The sequence below is a fragment of the Myotis brandtii genome, unplaced genomic scaffold (assembly GCF_000412655.1).
Source record: "Myotis brandtii unplaced genomic scaffold, ASM41265v1 scaffold15, whole genome shotgun sequence".
NCBI lineage: Eukaryota > Metazoa > Chordata > Mammalia > Chiroptera > Vespertilionidae > Myotis > Myotis brandtii.
The window spans coordinates 1,718,453-1,733,182 of record NW_005355410.1 but is presented as its reverse complement, the minus strand read 5'-3'; the positions used below and the strand labels follow the sequence as shown (position 1 = coordinate 1,733,182).

The 14,730-nt window shown below is 39.2% G+C and overlaps 1 protein-coding gene across 1 annotated transcript in view; it reads left to right on the top strand.

The window, feature by feature from the left end:
• SUCLA2 (succinate-CoA ligase, ADP-forming, beta subunit) overlaps window positions 1-5,648 on the top strand; it is a 62,661-nt gene extending 57,013 nt beyond the window's left edge. Inside the window, exons 10-11 of the mRNA XM_014535749.1 lie at window positions 1,666-1,754; window positions 5,433-5,648. Coding sequence (XP_014391235.1) covers window positions 1,666-1,754; window positions 5,433-5,507 — 164 coding nt within the window. The 3' untranslated portion in view covers window positions 5,508-5,648. The remainder of the gene's footprint in view (window positions 1-1,665; window positions 1,755-5,432) is intronic.
• Window positions 5,649-14,730: the final 9,082 nt, after the last annotated feature.

Below are 14,730 nucleotides of genomic sequence, written 5' to 3'. Positions count from 1 at the left end.
TGAGGGCCCCCCCCCTCCCCCCGAGTGCACAAATTTTTGTGCACCGGGCCTCTAGTTTATTTATAAAATCACAGAGATAGAAGTAATATTTGTAGAAGAAATGAGCTGAGGAAATGAGTTATAGAGGTAAATAAAGGAAGGGCTCTTAGAGCTTGGGAGTGAGGAAGCAAATGGTAAGGTGCTTGGGTGAGGGGGAAGGGAAAGGTGCAGGCATGCTCCTGGGAGGGAGAGTGCTCTGGGTCCTCTATCTTAAGAATTGTTAAGGTTGGTGATTTTAGAGGTGGTCCCAGGGGAAGATTTCAATGGATATTTAGCACTTTTCCAGGTTGCTCTTTCAGGGTTGGGGTCTTCCACTGATAGATTGGTCGGTGACAGGGCAGGAGTCATTACCCAGTGCAGCTGGTCCTGAGATTAGCTTGTCTGGTTTTGCTGCTTTTCTGGGCTTGGAGCTGAAATACAACTGAAGCCTCAATATTTTCTAGGGAGGAAAGGTCAGTGTGTCCAAACTGCATGACCATTGATATGCTAAGGGAGGAAAGGTCCTCTGGGGGTAAGGTCCCACCCTACAATTGTCCTTTGCACCTGGGGCTTCCCTTCCTGGTGACCTTCTGTACCAGGCCCATTGTCCTTGCTCTGCTCAAGTCTCTCGAACTGCCTACCACAATTCCAAGGAGTTTAGTTCTTTTAAATACAGTTTTCAGATAGCTGTATCTTTTAAATGAAAGTGTTAATATAAGAAACATTCAAACCTGTGAAGAATTTTTGTGAGTTTATTTGAGCCAAACTGTCAACAAATGCTGGGAAGCAGAATCTCAATGGATTGAGTTAATGCTCAGGAGAATGGCAGTTTTGCACCTTATTTTATACATTACAATAAAGGAGGTGATTGATGTAAGTGGGTTATTGTGAAATCCATTGGTGATAGATTAGGGAGGCAGGAGAAAGCAAAGCAGGGAAACCTCTAGGATTGGATAAAGAGTAAAATGATAGACACACACTTAGATGGGTGCAGGATAGTTAACAGTCAACAATTAACATGATAATGATAACAATGATAATGAAGGTATTTGTGGTCTCACCTCTGTACTTTGAGGGCTCTGAAAAAGGAAAATTACTTTGTTTTTGCAAAGGCATAGTATCCTAGACGCCAAAAGACAAATGGACAGGCTTAGTTAAGGTGAAGATTAACCTTTGTTAAGGAAAAATACTGCCTTAAGACATGACTACACACCATAAATTGCTTTCATTTTTTAAAAGTGTTAATTTTAGACCATGCTTTGTAGTTACTTTAGGTCTCTGAGTTTGCAAGGCCATCACGCAGGCCTTCCCTGAGCTAGTCATGTTAGCATGTGGCCCCTTTTTGTCCACAAAAGTATTATGTAATTGGAAATTTTTAAAACATGGTATGAAAAAATTTCTAACATTGGGGCAAAATTGCTCACAGTTTTGGTTCGTATGATCTGATACATTATTTGTTGTGCTTTGTCGTGAATTCTAAATTGCCATTGATATGGTACTTCACAAGGTAACTAGGTTTTTACAGTATTTTCTTGCTTTAGAGCATGTATTATATTAAATAATGAAATATTCTTATGATGAAATGACTTGTGTATGATTTTGTGTCAATATTTAAAACATCTTTATATTTGCATATCTCATTTTCAGGTACACGAGTGGATGATGCTAAGGCACTGATAACTGACAGTGGACTTAAAATTCTTGCTTGTGATGACTTGGATGAAGCTGCTAAAATGGTAAACAGGCTATGTTTGCAAAGTGTATAAAGGATGTATACATGTTCCCGATTGGGGTTATTGGCTGGTTCCTGGATTCTTCTCATTGACAATGAAAAGATTTTAAGGTCAACAAAAATGAAAGTAAAGCAAAGTGGGGTTTATTGAAGATACATTCCAAGCGAGGAGCAGGCCATCCATCCAGGAGAGATAATAGCCCCGAACTCCTGGGTTTAAATGAGGGATTTTCTGGGTGGAGACTCATTTGCATTCAGGGATGATTGACAGAAACGGGTTATATAACTATATTTCTTCTGCACATGCCCTTACCCATAATGCATACAGAAACCCCCCGGGGGGGTTGTCAAAAACCACAATGCAAATTTTATTATAATTATCCAGGGCCCTGGTAAGGTTGCATTGGCATTGAAGTCATGTTGTTTTCCTCTGATCTTGGGCCAAGAACTGGCTGGTTCTGAACCTGCCCACTGGTGGACTGCTGGCTGGGTTCATCCATAGAGAGGAGGTCTGAAGGCAGTGTTGGCCCGTCCCTGTTCAGAACCCCAAGGCAGGCCTCACCCCAGCCACTTGTGTCTAACTTCCTACCTAATGTAAACATTTAGATTCTCAAACAAACCAGCTAATATCACTAAAAATGTGTTTCAGATAAATAGTAGTATTTACTTTCTATCACTTAGTGATAGAAAGTAAAGTACTATCTCTTAGACCCAAACTCCTATCCCAATATTGTAAGTTGAAATTTTGTATTTAAAAAACAAACTTATTTAGATGTGGTTTTCATTTATTTAGATGTGATTATACCTATCACCCATCTTAATTATCACCAATATTATTTCATTTGTATTGTTACCTACTTCCTTCCTTGCCCATGATTATTTTGAAGCAAACCCCAGACATTATTATATCATTTCATACATGTCATCATGTATCTATAAAAGACAAAAGTAATGATACTATTGATAATGATATAAAGAAATTATTTGTTTCAGGTGGGATAGTAATATTATGTTTCTATTTTATAAAAAAGAATATAGTCAGTGTTGACATTTTTGGGATTCTCTGAAATATATATATATTTTTTTTAATATATTTTATTAATTTATTACAGAGAGGAAGGGAGAGGGATAGAGAGTTAGAAACATCGATGAGAGAGAAACATCGATCAGCTGCTTGCACACCTCCTCCTACTGGGGATGTGCCCGCAACTAAGGTACATGCCGTTGACCGGAATCGAACCTGGGACCCTTCAGTCCGCAAGCCGACACTCTATCCACCGGTTAGGGCTGAAATATATTTTGTCTAGGTTCTTCATTAGTATTAGGATCACAGTAATTCTATGCATTGCAGTTGGTTAATATGTTACTAAGTTTCTGTTAACCTATAGGTTCACTTTTGTTTATTTTCCTGGAGTTTATTTTTGAAAAGACAAGTTGATGATCTTACAGTGTTTCCCGTAGTCACAATATTAATTATTCTAATCCCTGGGGTGTCCTCTACCCCTATATTTCCTGTAAACTGGTAGTGTTGGTCTGTAGGCTTGACCATATATGTATTTGATTTGGGGGAGCAGGGAGCAAGTTGGCTCCTGAGTCTTTCTCACATGCCCTGTGATATACATTCTGGTTTGATAAGATGTCCTAGGCTCATCTTTACATTTTTTGCTTAAGATCTGAAATCAGCAAAATGGTTTTTAGAGATCACAAGGGTACTCACAGATACAGGGTTGTTCGTTGTTTCCAGGCTTTTAAAATGGTAAATCTAGGAAAATATGTATTTTTTAAAGAGATAAATACATGAGTACATACTGATATTTCCAGTGCAAATCCAGTAGTACAGGTCTTTTCTTATCTCTCCCATGTCATATTGACATACATATAAATATTTATTTACTTTGTCCCTCAAAATAGACATAATTGTACAGTAATAATACCAACAATATGATTACTGAAAGCAATTTAAGATTTGTATGTGCAGTTCTTTCTGTCCTTTGAAGTATTTTTCATAACTTACTGGATTTTAAAATTCATGTAAAATAGCTCTGTTTTATCCCAGCTTGGTATATAATTAGTATCATTTAATTTTTTTAAGAAATTGCTCTTAAAAAAAAACCAATTTTTGTTTTGTATTATATAAGTATTTACATGGTTCCAAAGTCATAACTATAAAACAAAGTATATTCAGAGAATCTAACTTTTATACCTGTATCTGTTTCTTCCCCATAGGTAACCAGCTTTAATAAAAAAAGAAAAGAATTTTAGTTCATTTTTTAAGCAAATTGTGTGTGTATAACACATATGTATGTGTGTATGCACACACATATATCTGTCCACTTTCCCTCATTATCTGATTATTACGTATATTTTACCTCATTTATTTTACTTAACATTATATTTTAGTGCACAGTCCATAGTAGATATAGAGATGTTCCTAAATGAGAACTTTCCCACCTATATTTAAAGACAATTCGTGGAAGAGCTGTATGGTTTAATCAGTAATAGGCTTTTGAGATTTGCTGCGTTAATATAATATCATTTCATAAGAATAATAAAGTGTTCTGTTTTTCTTTGGGACATACTCTAGGAAAGTACCTATTAGTAAATGAAATTCAACTGCAGTTTAGAGACAGAGGGTCTTATACTCAATCCCGAGTTTAAATTAAGATTTTGAGCATGGGAATGGCAGGGAGAAAGCCTATTTTGACTTTGAGATGTGGTATAAACTGTTGAATGGAAAAGTGAAGGATAGGAAGAGTCTGTCTAGGGCAATAATTAGATGTGATGTGAGGTGAAGGTTATGGATAGGTTATAACTTGTCTCTGAAAATATGCTTGTTTTCAGTGAGAGCCTGAATTAAGAAAAGCTTTGTGGACATGGAAAGAAAGGAGAAGACTCAGATAGACCATGAAAGATAAAACAGTTGGTTTAGTTTGTGACTGCTATGTTTTCTACTGACTAAGAGATTATGGAAGTCATGACAATATTAATAATAATGTAATGATATTAGCAGCTGCTACCATTTATCAAGTATTTATTGTGCTTGCAATGCTAAGTTTTTTTCTTCAAATATTATCTTATTTAATATGAGTTTGGTGATATAATCTCATTTTTATAGATGAGGGAACAGAGGCTAGATAAATTAATATATTCAGGATCATAAGCATTAGAGATGGAATTTGAAACCAAAGTGGCTAACTAAAACCTCTTGTCTACTCTATAGGAGAGGAGAGAAGCTGAATTTATTATTTGGTTTTAGACATTAATTGTCTATTTTGTATGGTACCAACAATAAAATACTAACTTCTAGAACCAAATTCCTATCCAATATTGTTAAGATTGTATACTTTAGAAAAAAAAAAGGCAAACTTATTTATATGTGATTTGCATTGTGTAGTACTTAAGATACTGTTTTTGTATTTAGGCAATAAAAGCAGGTATATACATATATTCAATACTTTCTAATTTTATAGATATTATTGAAAGTATTGAAGTGTGGGTTATTAAGAGTGTTAGATTTGAATGGCAAATGCTTATAAGAGTGTGAAGTGATTGATGTCAGAATAGCTCACATTTCAAATGAAAAAGATTGAATGTGCATCAATTTCACATTGACCAATAGTTCTTATTTTTATGTTTTAGTGAAAATAGAGACAAAGATGGTTGTTGTTTTTTTTTCTTTCAGGTTGTAAAGCTCTCTGAAATAGTGAACTTAGCCAAACAAGCCCAGGTGGATGTGAAATTTCAGTTGCCGATCTGATCTGAGAATCCAGTAGATGGCTGAAGGTTTTAAATGTGCTATAATCATTAAAAATACTGTGTTCTGTGTTATTATTGTTCCTTTTCTCATTCATGTGTGAAGACTATAATTGCCATCTAGGCATAAAAACTTTTAAAAGCATTTGTTCTGCATTTAATTCTATTGAGAATGGGCTGTTTGTATAAAGAATGTGTAATGCAGTTATCTAGTTTCTTTTGTTGCAGCCTCCTTTTTCACTTCTACAGGATGCCATTTACGCGAACTCATTTTTTTTGGTTGATTTTTCTTTGTTAAATGGCATTTAAATATATAAAATAAATATCAAAAATATAAATCTTTGTTTTACTATGGTTGCAAATATCAAAAAATTTCTATATGTGACACGGCACCAGAGTTAAGTTAGGGTTTTTCAAAATGCTGACATGCCGAGCTCAAAAGGTTCGCCATCACTGTATTAAAACAGTGTTTTATATAAGAAGTGTTTATCTTCAACACCAAATACCTAACTAAGTATATCAATCACTATTTATAAACAGAGCTTTCAAACACTCCTCAGAATATTCTTTTAAATATATCAGTGAAGTAACTTAATTATTTGAACATTATCTTAATTGTTACAAAACACTGATAACTGCAAGTCTTCATGATCCCGTGGTTTTGAGAAGAACCTGTAGGCTTTCACCAAATAAAGGCATATATACTAAGGACTTGTCATACTAAATTAACAATGTCAATTTAAGTTAATAAAAATCTGGATAATGTTAATAAATAATGGATTAATGTTTTCTTTTTTTAAGTAAGCACAGTAGAAGGAAGGTGTTGTGTTTATTACTGCACCAAACACCTCTAGGAACTGATTTGTAGATCATGTACTGAGGCAGGACATTACCTTACATATTATTAAGCTGCCTGTGGATATTTCACTTGAATTCTGTTTATGTGTGCCATCTCATACCTTCTCCAAAGATAACACTTTGTGTCTCTATGTGTGTGTATATAATCTTTTTTCACTGCATAGAACAGTGATAACTATTAATAGTGTTAATACTATGTGATATTAACAGTATATATACCATGGAAGGAAATATCAGCCAAGCAGAAGACTATGAATGTAGTAGTGATGAATTTGAGAACTTCTGTTTATTTGGATGGTCATAAAGTGTGATCAGATATACATACTGTGAGAGGTATCATACATAGCATAGTGATTATGAGCACAGAATTTGAAAGTCGACCATCTGGCTTGAATCTTGGCTCCACTGCTTACTAGCTATATGAGTTTGAGCAAGTTTCTAAATTTCAGTGTACCTCTGTTTCCTTAGCTCCTTTCTCATTCTCTGGAATTATTTAATGGGGGAGAGGGGAGAGAAAATTATTCAAGAGAACATATAAAATATATACTCAAACCATCTACACGAATATCATTATCTGTCCAAGTTGATCATGTATTTACCTACCTACCTATCTTCCCTACCATATTAAAGACTAAATGGAACCACTGAACTGTTTGAAATTGTGATAAAGGTATAATTAAAAGTCTAAGCCTTTAGCTTTTAATTTAAAATTTTCTTTTTTAAAAAATTCATTCCAAGAAATGCCAGACAATGAATGATTAGTTCAGAAAAGATTGGCGTTTGTATTAGTCGGGATCTAGTCAGGCATTAAAAACAATGCTTGGTATTTCGGAGAGGATATAATACATGCTGTTGGTGATATTAGTGTTTTAGTTATCTATTCTTGCATAATACAGTCATGGGTTGCTTAATGACAGGATACATTCTGAGAAATGTGTCCTTGGGGGATTTTGTCGTGCCACCATCAGAGTGCGCTTACACCCACCTACACCTACCATGGTACAGCCTATTGCTCCTATGCTACCAACCTGTACAACATATTGGTGTTGAATACTGTGGGCAATTGTAACACAATGGCCACTATTTGTGTATCTAAACATAGAAAAGGTACAGTAAAAGTATGGTATAAAGATTAAAAACTTATACACCTGTATAGGGCACTTACCGTGAATGGAGCTTGCAGGACTGGAAGTTGCTCTGGGTGATTGGTGAATGAATGTGAAGGCCTAGGACATCACTGTACACTTAGGCTATGCTCAATTTGTAAAATAGCATGAGGACTCTTGGACTTAACCATACTCCAGCCATGTCAAACTCGCAGCCCACGGGCCGCATGTGGCCGACAACAAGTATTTTTGCGGCCTAGCCAATATAACGGTATGTAAGAAACGTTTTAATAAAAATTTCGTAATTTAATTTTTACAATACCTGTTAACACATAATTATTAATAACGAACTACAATGACTGATTACTATAATCGCATTGCATTCATTTCTCTTACGCGTCTTATGTGCAGGCGCACCATTTCTATCCACTAATACTAGCAGCGAATACTTTAGCACCGATTGCCACGTCAGTCTTGTACTGACTCGTTTGGTGTGCACGACAGGAAATATTTCGCTTTCGGAAAACAAGAAAAATAGGTTTATTTGTGTTACACTTATTAATACGTGGAGTTATTCAGTGTCTGGGAAGTTAATGTTCAAGAAAAAGTATTTTTATTAAAATGTTCTATTTTATGTTAATGATTACTCATTTATTTCAGCCCTTTGTATTCAGCATGTCTTTATCGAAATAAACCTACGTTTCTATGGAAATTGAAACTTTTGTTTTGTTGCGGCCCACATAAACTTAACCCTTGTTTATTGGGCCCGTGTTAGCCTTTGAGTTTGACATGCTTGCTATACTCTATCTATGGTAGGCAAAATAAGGCTCCTTCACGGAGGTCCACACCCTAATCCCTGGAACCTGTGCATGTGTTATATTACATGGCAAAGGGACTTTGCAGATGTGATTAAAGCTGTGGACCTTAAAATGGAATTATCTTGTATTATCCCCGTAGGCCTGTGTTCGTCTCTGGGCTTCTGTACCAAAACACCATAGACAACAGAAATTTGTTTCTCACAGTTCTGAAGGCTCAGAAATCTAAGATCAAGGCACCAGCAATTCAGTGTCTAGTAAGAGCCTACTTCCTGGTTCATAGACAATGCCTTCTTACTGTCCTCATGTGGTAGAAGGGGCGAGGGAGCTCTCTGGAGTCGCTTAGAAAGAGCACGAATCCTAATCACGAGGGTTCCACTCATGATCTATCAGCTCCCAAAAGCCCCACCTCCAAATACTATCACGTTGGGCATTGGGTTTCAACATAAGAATTGTGTGTGGTGACGGGGGGGGGGGGGGGGGGTGTTGTACAAATATTAAGTCCATAGCAAGACCCCGTCTAATCACATAAGCCCTTAAAAGAAAAGAACGGTCTCCAGCTGGAGGCAAGAAAGATGCTGCGGAAGGGGGTAGTTGAGAAATTCCAAGCATGAGAATTCAGTGCACCCTTGTGCTGCTGAGATGTGGGAATACATGTGTTAAGACTAGAGAGAAACATTTAGCTGAGGGTGGCTCTTAGCTGACAGCCAGCCAGGAAGGGGAATCTTAGTCCTACCGGCTAAAGGACTGGATTTTGCTAATATTGGCATGCATTTGTAGCCGATTTCTTTCCAAAGCCTCCTGATCATAGCTGGCTAACACCTTGATTTTGGTTTTGTGGGGCTCTGAGCAGAGAAACCAGATAAGCTTAATGGGACTTCTGATCTCCAGAAGTGTGAGATTAGTAAATTTGTGTTGTTTCTAAATGCTAAATCAGTGGTAATTTGTTACGGCAGCAATGGGAAACTTAATACACTAACACATCCATACCCCTGTATGTTAGTTATAGAAGAGTTATAGAAGCCAACTCTCAAACCCAGGTGAAGGGCCATTTTACAGACTTAGAGATTTTAAAACTTCTAATCTGTCAGGGACTGATTCTTTTTTTGGGGGGGGGGGGGACTGATTCTTTTATAGCATGCAATAAAAACAATTACTAGAAAAACGAAACTTTAAAACAGGAAATATAAGGCCTAATTCTTTTATTTAACAATACAAAATTGCTCTTTCAAATTTCTATAAAAGTTTCTAAGTGCTTTCTCTTAAATACCTACTTATTGTCTTGAAAGTTTGCAAACTGGATTGGCATTGGTCCACAGATCACATTTTGAGTAGGACTATGAATAGCTTCATCACACAGTTTGTGAGGATGTAAACACACAAATTGGAAGTAGGATGTAAACATCTAGGGTTGAGAGGCTCAGCACTGAGTAGTTTCTAGTTCACATTATGGTACTCATAGCTTTGTAAATTTATGAAGCAATTGCCACTAAAAAGGCATGTGGTGAAGGCCTGGGGGAGGGCTAGAATGGGTCAATGGGGGGAAAATGGGGGACATGTAATACTTTCAACAATAAAGGTTAAATTAAAAAGCTATGTGACTGCTGCATGTTCCATTGTCTAGATAATGATAATACAGAAATCAGTTCAGCAAGTTGGAGGAGGCATTGAAAGGGCAGGGTGGCTTGAGATTCATGTCTGGTTTGTGTGTTGCTAATTGAACACTAACATCATCAGCATGTCTCTGGTAGGTTGGACTGACCACCAGTTGAGACCTTGCAGTCACGCAGTTCAGAGTGACAGTATCAAAGAATGCTCCCGGGGTGCTGAGCACGTGGAGGTGCTGAGATGGTGTCCAACGGGAGAGGGCATGGAACTTCTGTGCCCCCTGGCCTCTGCCCACTTCCACATGGCTGTTGCTGAGTTGCATCCTTTATCATGAACTTGAAAGAAACTTACAGACTTTTCCTGCTAAGACGTCAATTTGTGTCTTAGAAAAGCAGAAATACTGTGAAAGATTGAAATAACCTAAATCATCCAAAACTAAGGCATACATAATGAAACAACTTCTAGTATTTACATAGAAAAAGGACATGTACTTGTAGACATTAGAATATCAGGATTTGAAGCAATTAAGAATGTCTCTGCCAAGTAGACAAATAGCTATTACTAACCCTCCACCACCAGAGTATATAAATGCTAAGAAAAATGGGAGATTGACAAATCAACTACAGTATCTACAAAAAGTTGTCTTCAAGGCTTTATGGAAGCATAGTTTTTCCTGGCCTTTTCAGAGTGACAGTATCAAGATGATGGGATGGTTATGTTTCATAAGAAGAAAACTAGAGACAAATCTTTTATAGTTAGTAATTATTCCTATGATCACTTCCAGAAGCAGATAAGCATCTTTTTACTCTGTTTTTGATATATGTGTTAGATTAAACTAGTATCATTTTAGAAAAAGAGACCTTTGTTTCAGTGAAAATAATACTTGTAAAAAAACAGCAGCCCTGGCTGATTTGGCTCTGTGAATGGAGCCTCGGCCTGTGGACTGAAGGGTCCCAGGTTCCATTCCGGTCAAGGGCACATGCCTGGGTTGTGGGCTTGATCCCCAGTAGAGGGCGTGCAGGAGGCAGCTGATCAATGAATCTCATCATTGATATTTCTCTCCCTCTCCCTTCCTCTCTGAAGTCAGTCCTATATAATAAAGAGGTAATGTGCAAATTGAACGACACACCCTCACACAAGATGGCCGCCCCCATGTGGGCACAAGATGGCCGGCATGTGAAGGAGGGCAGTTGGGGGCGACCAGGCCGGCATGTGAGGGAGGGCAGTTGGGGGCGACCGGGCCGGCAGGGGAGGGCAGTTGGGGGAACCAGTTCTGCAGGGGAGGACAGTTGGGGGCAACTGGGCCATCAGGGGAGGGCAGTTGGGCGCAACCGGGCTGGCAGGGGAGCAGTTAGGCGTGGATCAGATTGGCAGGGGAGTGGTTAGAGGGTGATTGGGCTGGCAGGCAGAAGCAGTTAGGGGCAATCAGGCAGGCAGGCAGGCGAGCGGTTGGGAGCCAGCAGTCCTGGATTGTGAGGGGTCCCAAATTGGAGAGGGTGCAGGCTGGGCTGAGGGATATCCCCCCAGTGCACAAATTTCGTGCACTGGGCCTCTAGTCCTATATAATAAAAGCCTAATATACAAATAGACCAAATGGCAGAACAACTGGTCGCTATGATGCTCACTGACCACCAGGGGGCAGATGCTCGACACAGGAGCTGCCCCCTGGTGGTCAGTGCACTCCCACAGGGGGATGCACTGGTAGTCAGTGCACTCCCACAGGGGGATGGCCGCTTAGCCATGGATCTACTTCATGGATCTACTTCCAGTATTTGCTCAATTCATTCAACAGATATTAATTGAGCACCTCTTATGTGCCACACAATGTACCAGGGGTATCTTGGAATATAGTGATAAAGAAAGACATGATCCATCATGGTGTTTTTAATGTAGATGGTGAGATAGACATTAAGCAATTAAATTAAAATAAACATACAAATAAAGAACTGAATTGTAAACCTAAGGAGATGACAAACAGTTCAATTACTGTCATATAAATTTCAGTTTAATTGAATTCAGCAAATGGTTTTTGAGCACCTACTTTGTACCAGCCACTGTGCTAAGTATTAAAGATACAGAAATGAGTAGAACATCCCTGTCAGATCCATGCCTCTGTCTTCAATTCCCATTTGATTTTGTTGGTTGATTTGTGTAGGCTTGGCTATTTTATCTGCTGTTCATCCACCCTCCTACTGTAACAGTGAGTAGGGCTTTGTGGTACCTTTTTGTCTAAGGATATAGAATTGCCCTTGTGTGTTTGTGAATTTGACCTGAAGAACATTTTTGAAAGATTACGGACTCTGAAGCTCCCAACTAAACGGCTGAACTGACACACTCAGAACTGAGAGGTATTGTTAAACACCTCATAAAAGTGTGGCCTTAGAGTCAAAGTGATCACAGGATGTGCTCATTCCTTTTTCGAACATATCTGGGTGCCATCACTCTCATCAAATATTTTGCAATGCTTTTAGTTTTCTCATCTACAAAAGTGAGTCCATTCAAATGGATACTCTCTAATGTCTGTTCTAGTTACTGTAATGTAAAGCCATTTCTTCTCCCTGCCTCTGTCCTAATAGCCCTGGACTGTAAGCTAGAGGAGTCAGGGCATTGTCTCTTTCTATTCACCAGTGTCTCATGTTAACTCCTACTAGGGGTAGGGGGAGTTACTCCTGTCTCTTTTACCCACCTAACCTCATGGGGAGTAAACAATTCAGCTGAACGTTCATTACCAACCAAAAACAAACAACAACAAAAAACACATTCTTCTTGTTTTCTTTTCTGATATTAAATTGGAGAATCTTTTCTGTGGGCTATTCCAACCTCCAGTCACTTGAATATATTTCTATCTGCATTCATTTCTGGCAGTAAACTCATTTCAGATTCAAGAGAGCAAAAGCCAAGCCTATATTATTCTATCTCTTTTAATAATCAGAAGAACTAGATCCAATTGAACTATTCTGAGGTCCTTCTCAAGATATCCCCTGGGGAAAGCATCTTGAGATCCAGTCAAAACAACGTATGGTGATAAGGAAGACATTCAGGTGCTGAACTCCCTTCATGGAACAAACCACAAAACCACCAAAAAGAACCAAAAAATCTGCCCCAAATCACAACCAGCCAACCAACAGCACTGTCTCCCTCACCCCACATGTCACACTTTCCGTGTGAGGCTTTCTTTTGCTCACCCAAACCTCTGTTCTGCTGTCAGTGACTTCCGAGGGCTTCCTAGTGGTGAACATAATAGTAAGCAACTTAGATGCTTTTGTTGGCCCCCTTCAATCCTCTACATCTCATCTCTTGCCATTATTGGCTCTGAGATCACCACAACCATTGCCTTTGTGACATGAATGTCTCCTATAATAAAAGAGCAACAAGCCCATCGGAAAATGGGCAAAGGCTATGAACTGATAGTTTAAGGTAAAAGAAATGGTAATGGCTCAAACATAAATAAATGCCTAACCTTACTCCTAATAAGAGAATACAAATTGAAACAACAGCAGGACATCATTTTTTTATACTATATTAAGTTGGAAACTAAAGAACTGGAAACTTTCTATTAGAGAGTACATCGGATATAGATATTACAGATTGATGGTGGGAGTAAAAATTCCATGGAGACCAATTTGTTAACATAGATATATATTACTGCCCATGAAAGAAATCCCAAACCTAAAGAAAGGGTTGAATGGTTTATTTGAGCCAAGCAAGGGTTGAGAGCCAGATTCAGAAGCAAAAGCTCAACCATCAGGAGAACCAAGATGGTGGCATAAGGTATAAACCTGTACGTGCTGCCCCCCACAACCACATTAAAACTACAACTAAAAGACAAAACAGCTATCATCCAGAACCACGGGAAAGCTGGCCGAGTGGAAGTTCTACAACTAGAAGGAAAGAAAAAAGCACATTGAGACTGGGTAGGAGGTGTAGAGGCGCCAAGAGCAGAGGTATGGAGGCAGATGCGAGGCGGGCTGCAACTGGGTGCGCAGTTTTTTTCAATCAGAAGGGGATACAAGCTCCCGAAAGCAATGAACTCGTTTATGGTGAAACTCTGGGGACCCAGACTCCTACGGGGAGAAACTGGACTGTCTTGCAGCGGGTCGGAAAGTGAGGGTGGCTTTCTCGCAGAGCTGCTCGCAGGGATCATTGTTACTGTGGGGGGGCGGGACTCGGGGACACGGAGACACTGAGACGTGGAGACGCGCGGTGGCTTTCTCGAAGAGCTGCTCGCAGGGATCATTGTTACTGTGGGGGGGGCGGGACTAGGGGACGCGGAGACACTGAGACGTGGAGACGTGCATAGTCGCGGAGAGGCTGACGACAGCCCTGGTGATTCTCTGAGACCCCGCCCCACTCAAGTTACATCCCCACCCAAGCTGTGCACAGCAGGGCAAAGGAACCGTCTGCCCTTTTGCAGCCTAACCTAACAAACTGCAGCTGGGTCAGAGAGCTCCAAAACTTCCAAACCCCAAACAAAGAGGCGAAATCTGCTGATATCGCTGTAGCTCCTGCTGGGCGGACTCACACAGTGGTTGACTTGGAGATCCAGGAGCCAGGATACCCAGTGGTCAGATACCAGATTTCAACTTCTCACATCCATAAGGGACACACTCAAGAGGCAGACTCAGTGAGCACCAAAGCCCCACTGAAGCAAGTCTTACCCCATAAGGGTGTCTCCAGCACAGAAGTTCTTCCACTGTAGACACAGTGGGTCCTCACAGTCAGCCAAAATGCGAAGATGAAGAAACATGTCACAAATGAAAGAAATGGAGGAAAGCAAACTACTGGACATAGAGTTCAAAACCACAGTTATAAGGTTACTCAAGAATCTTCTACAAACCTC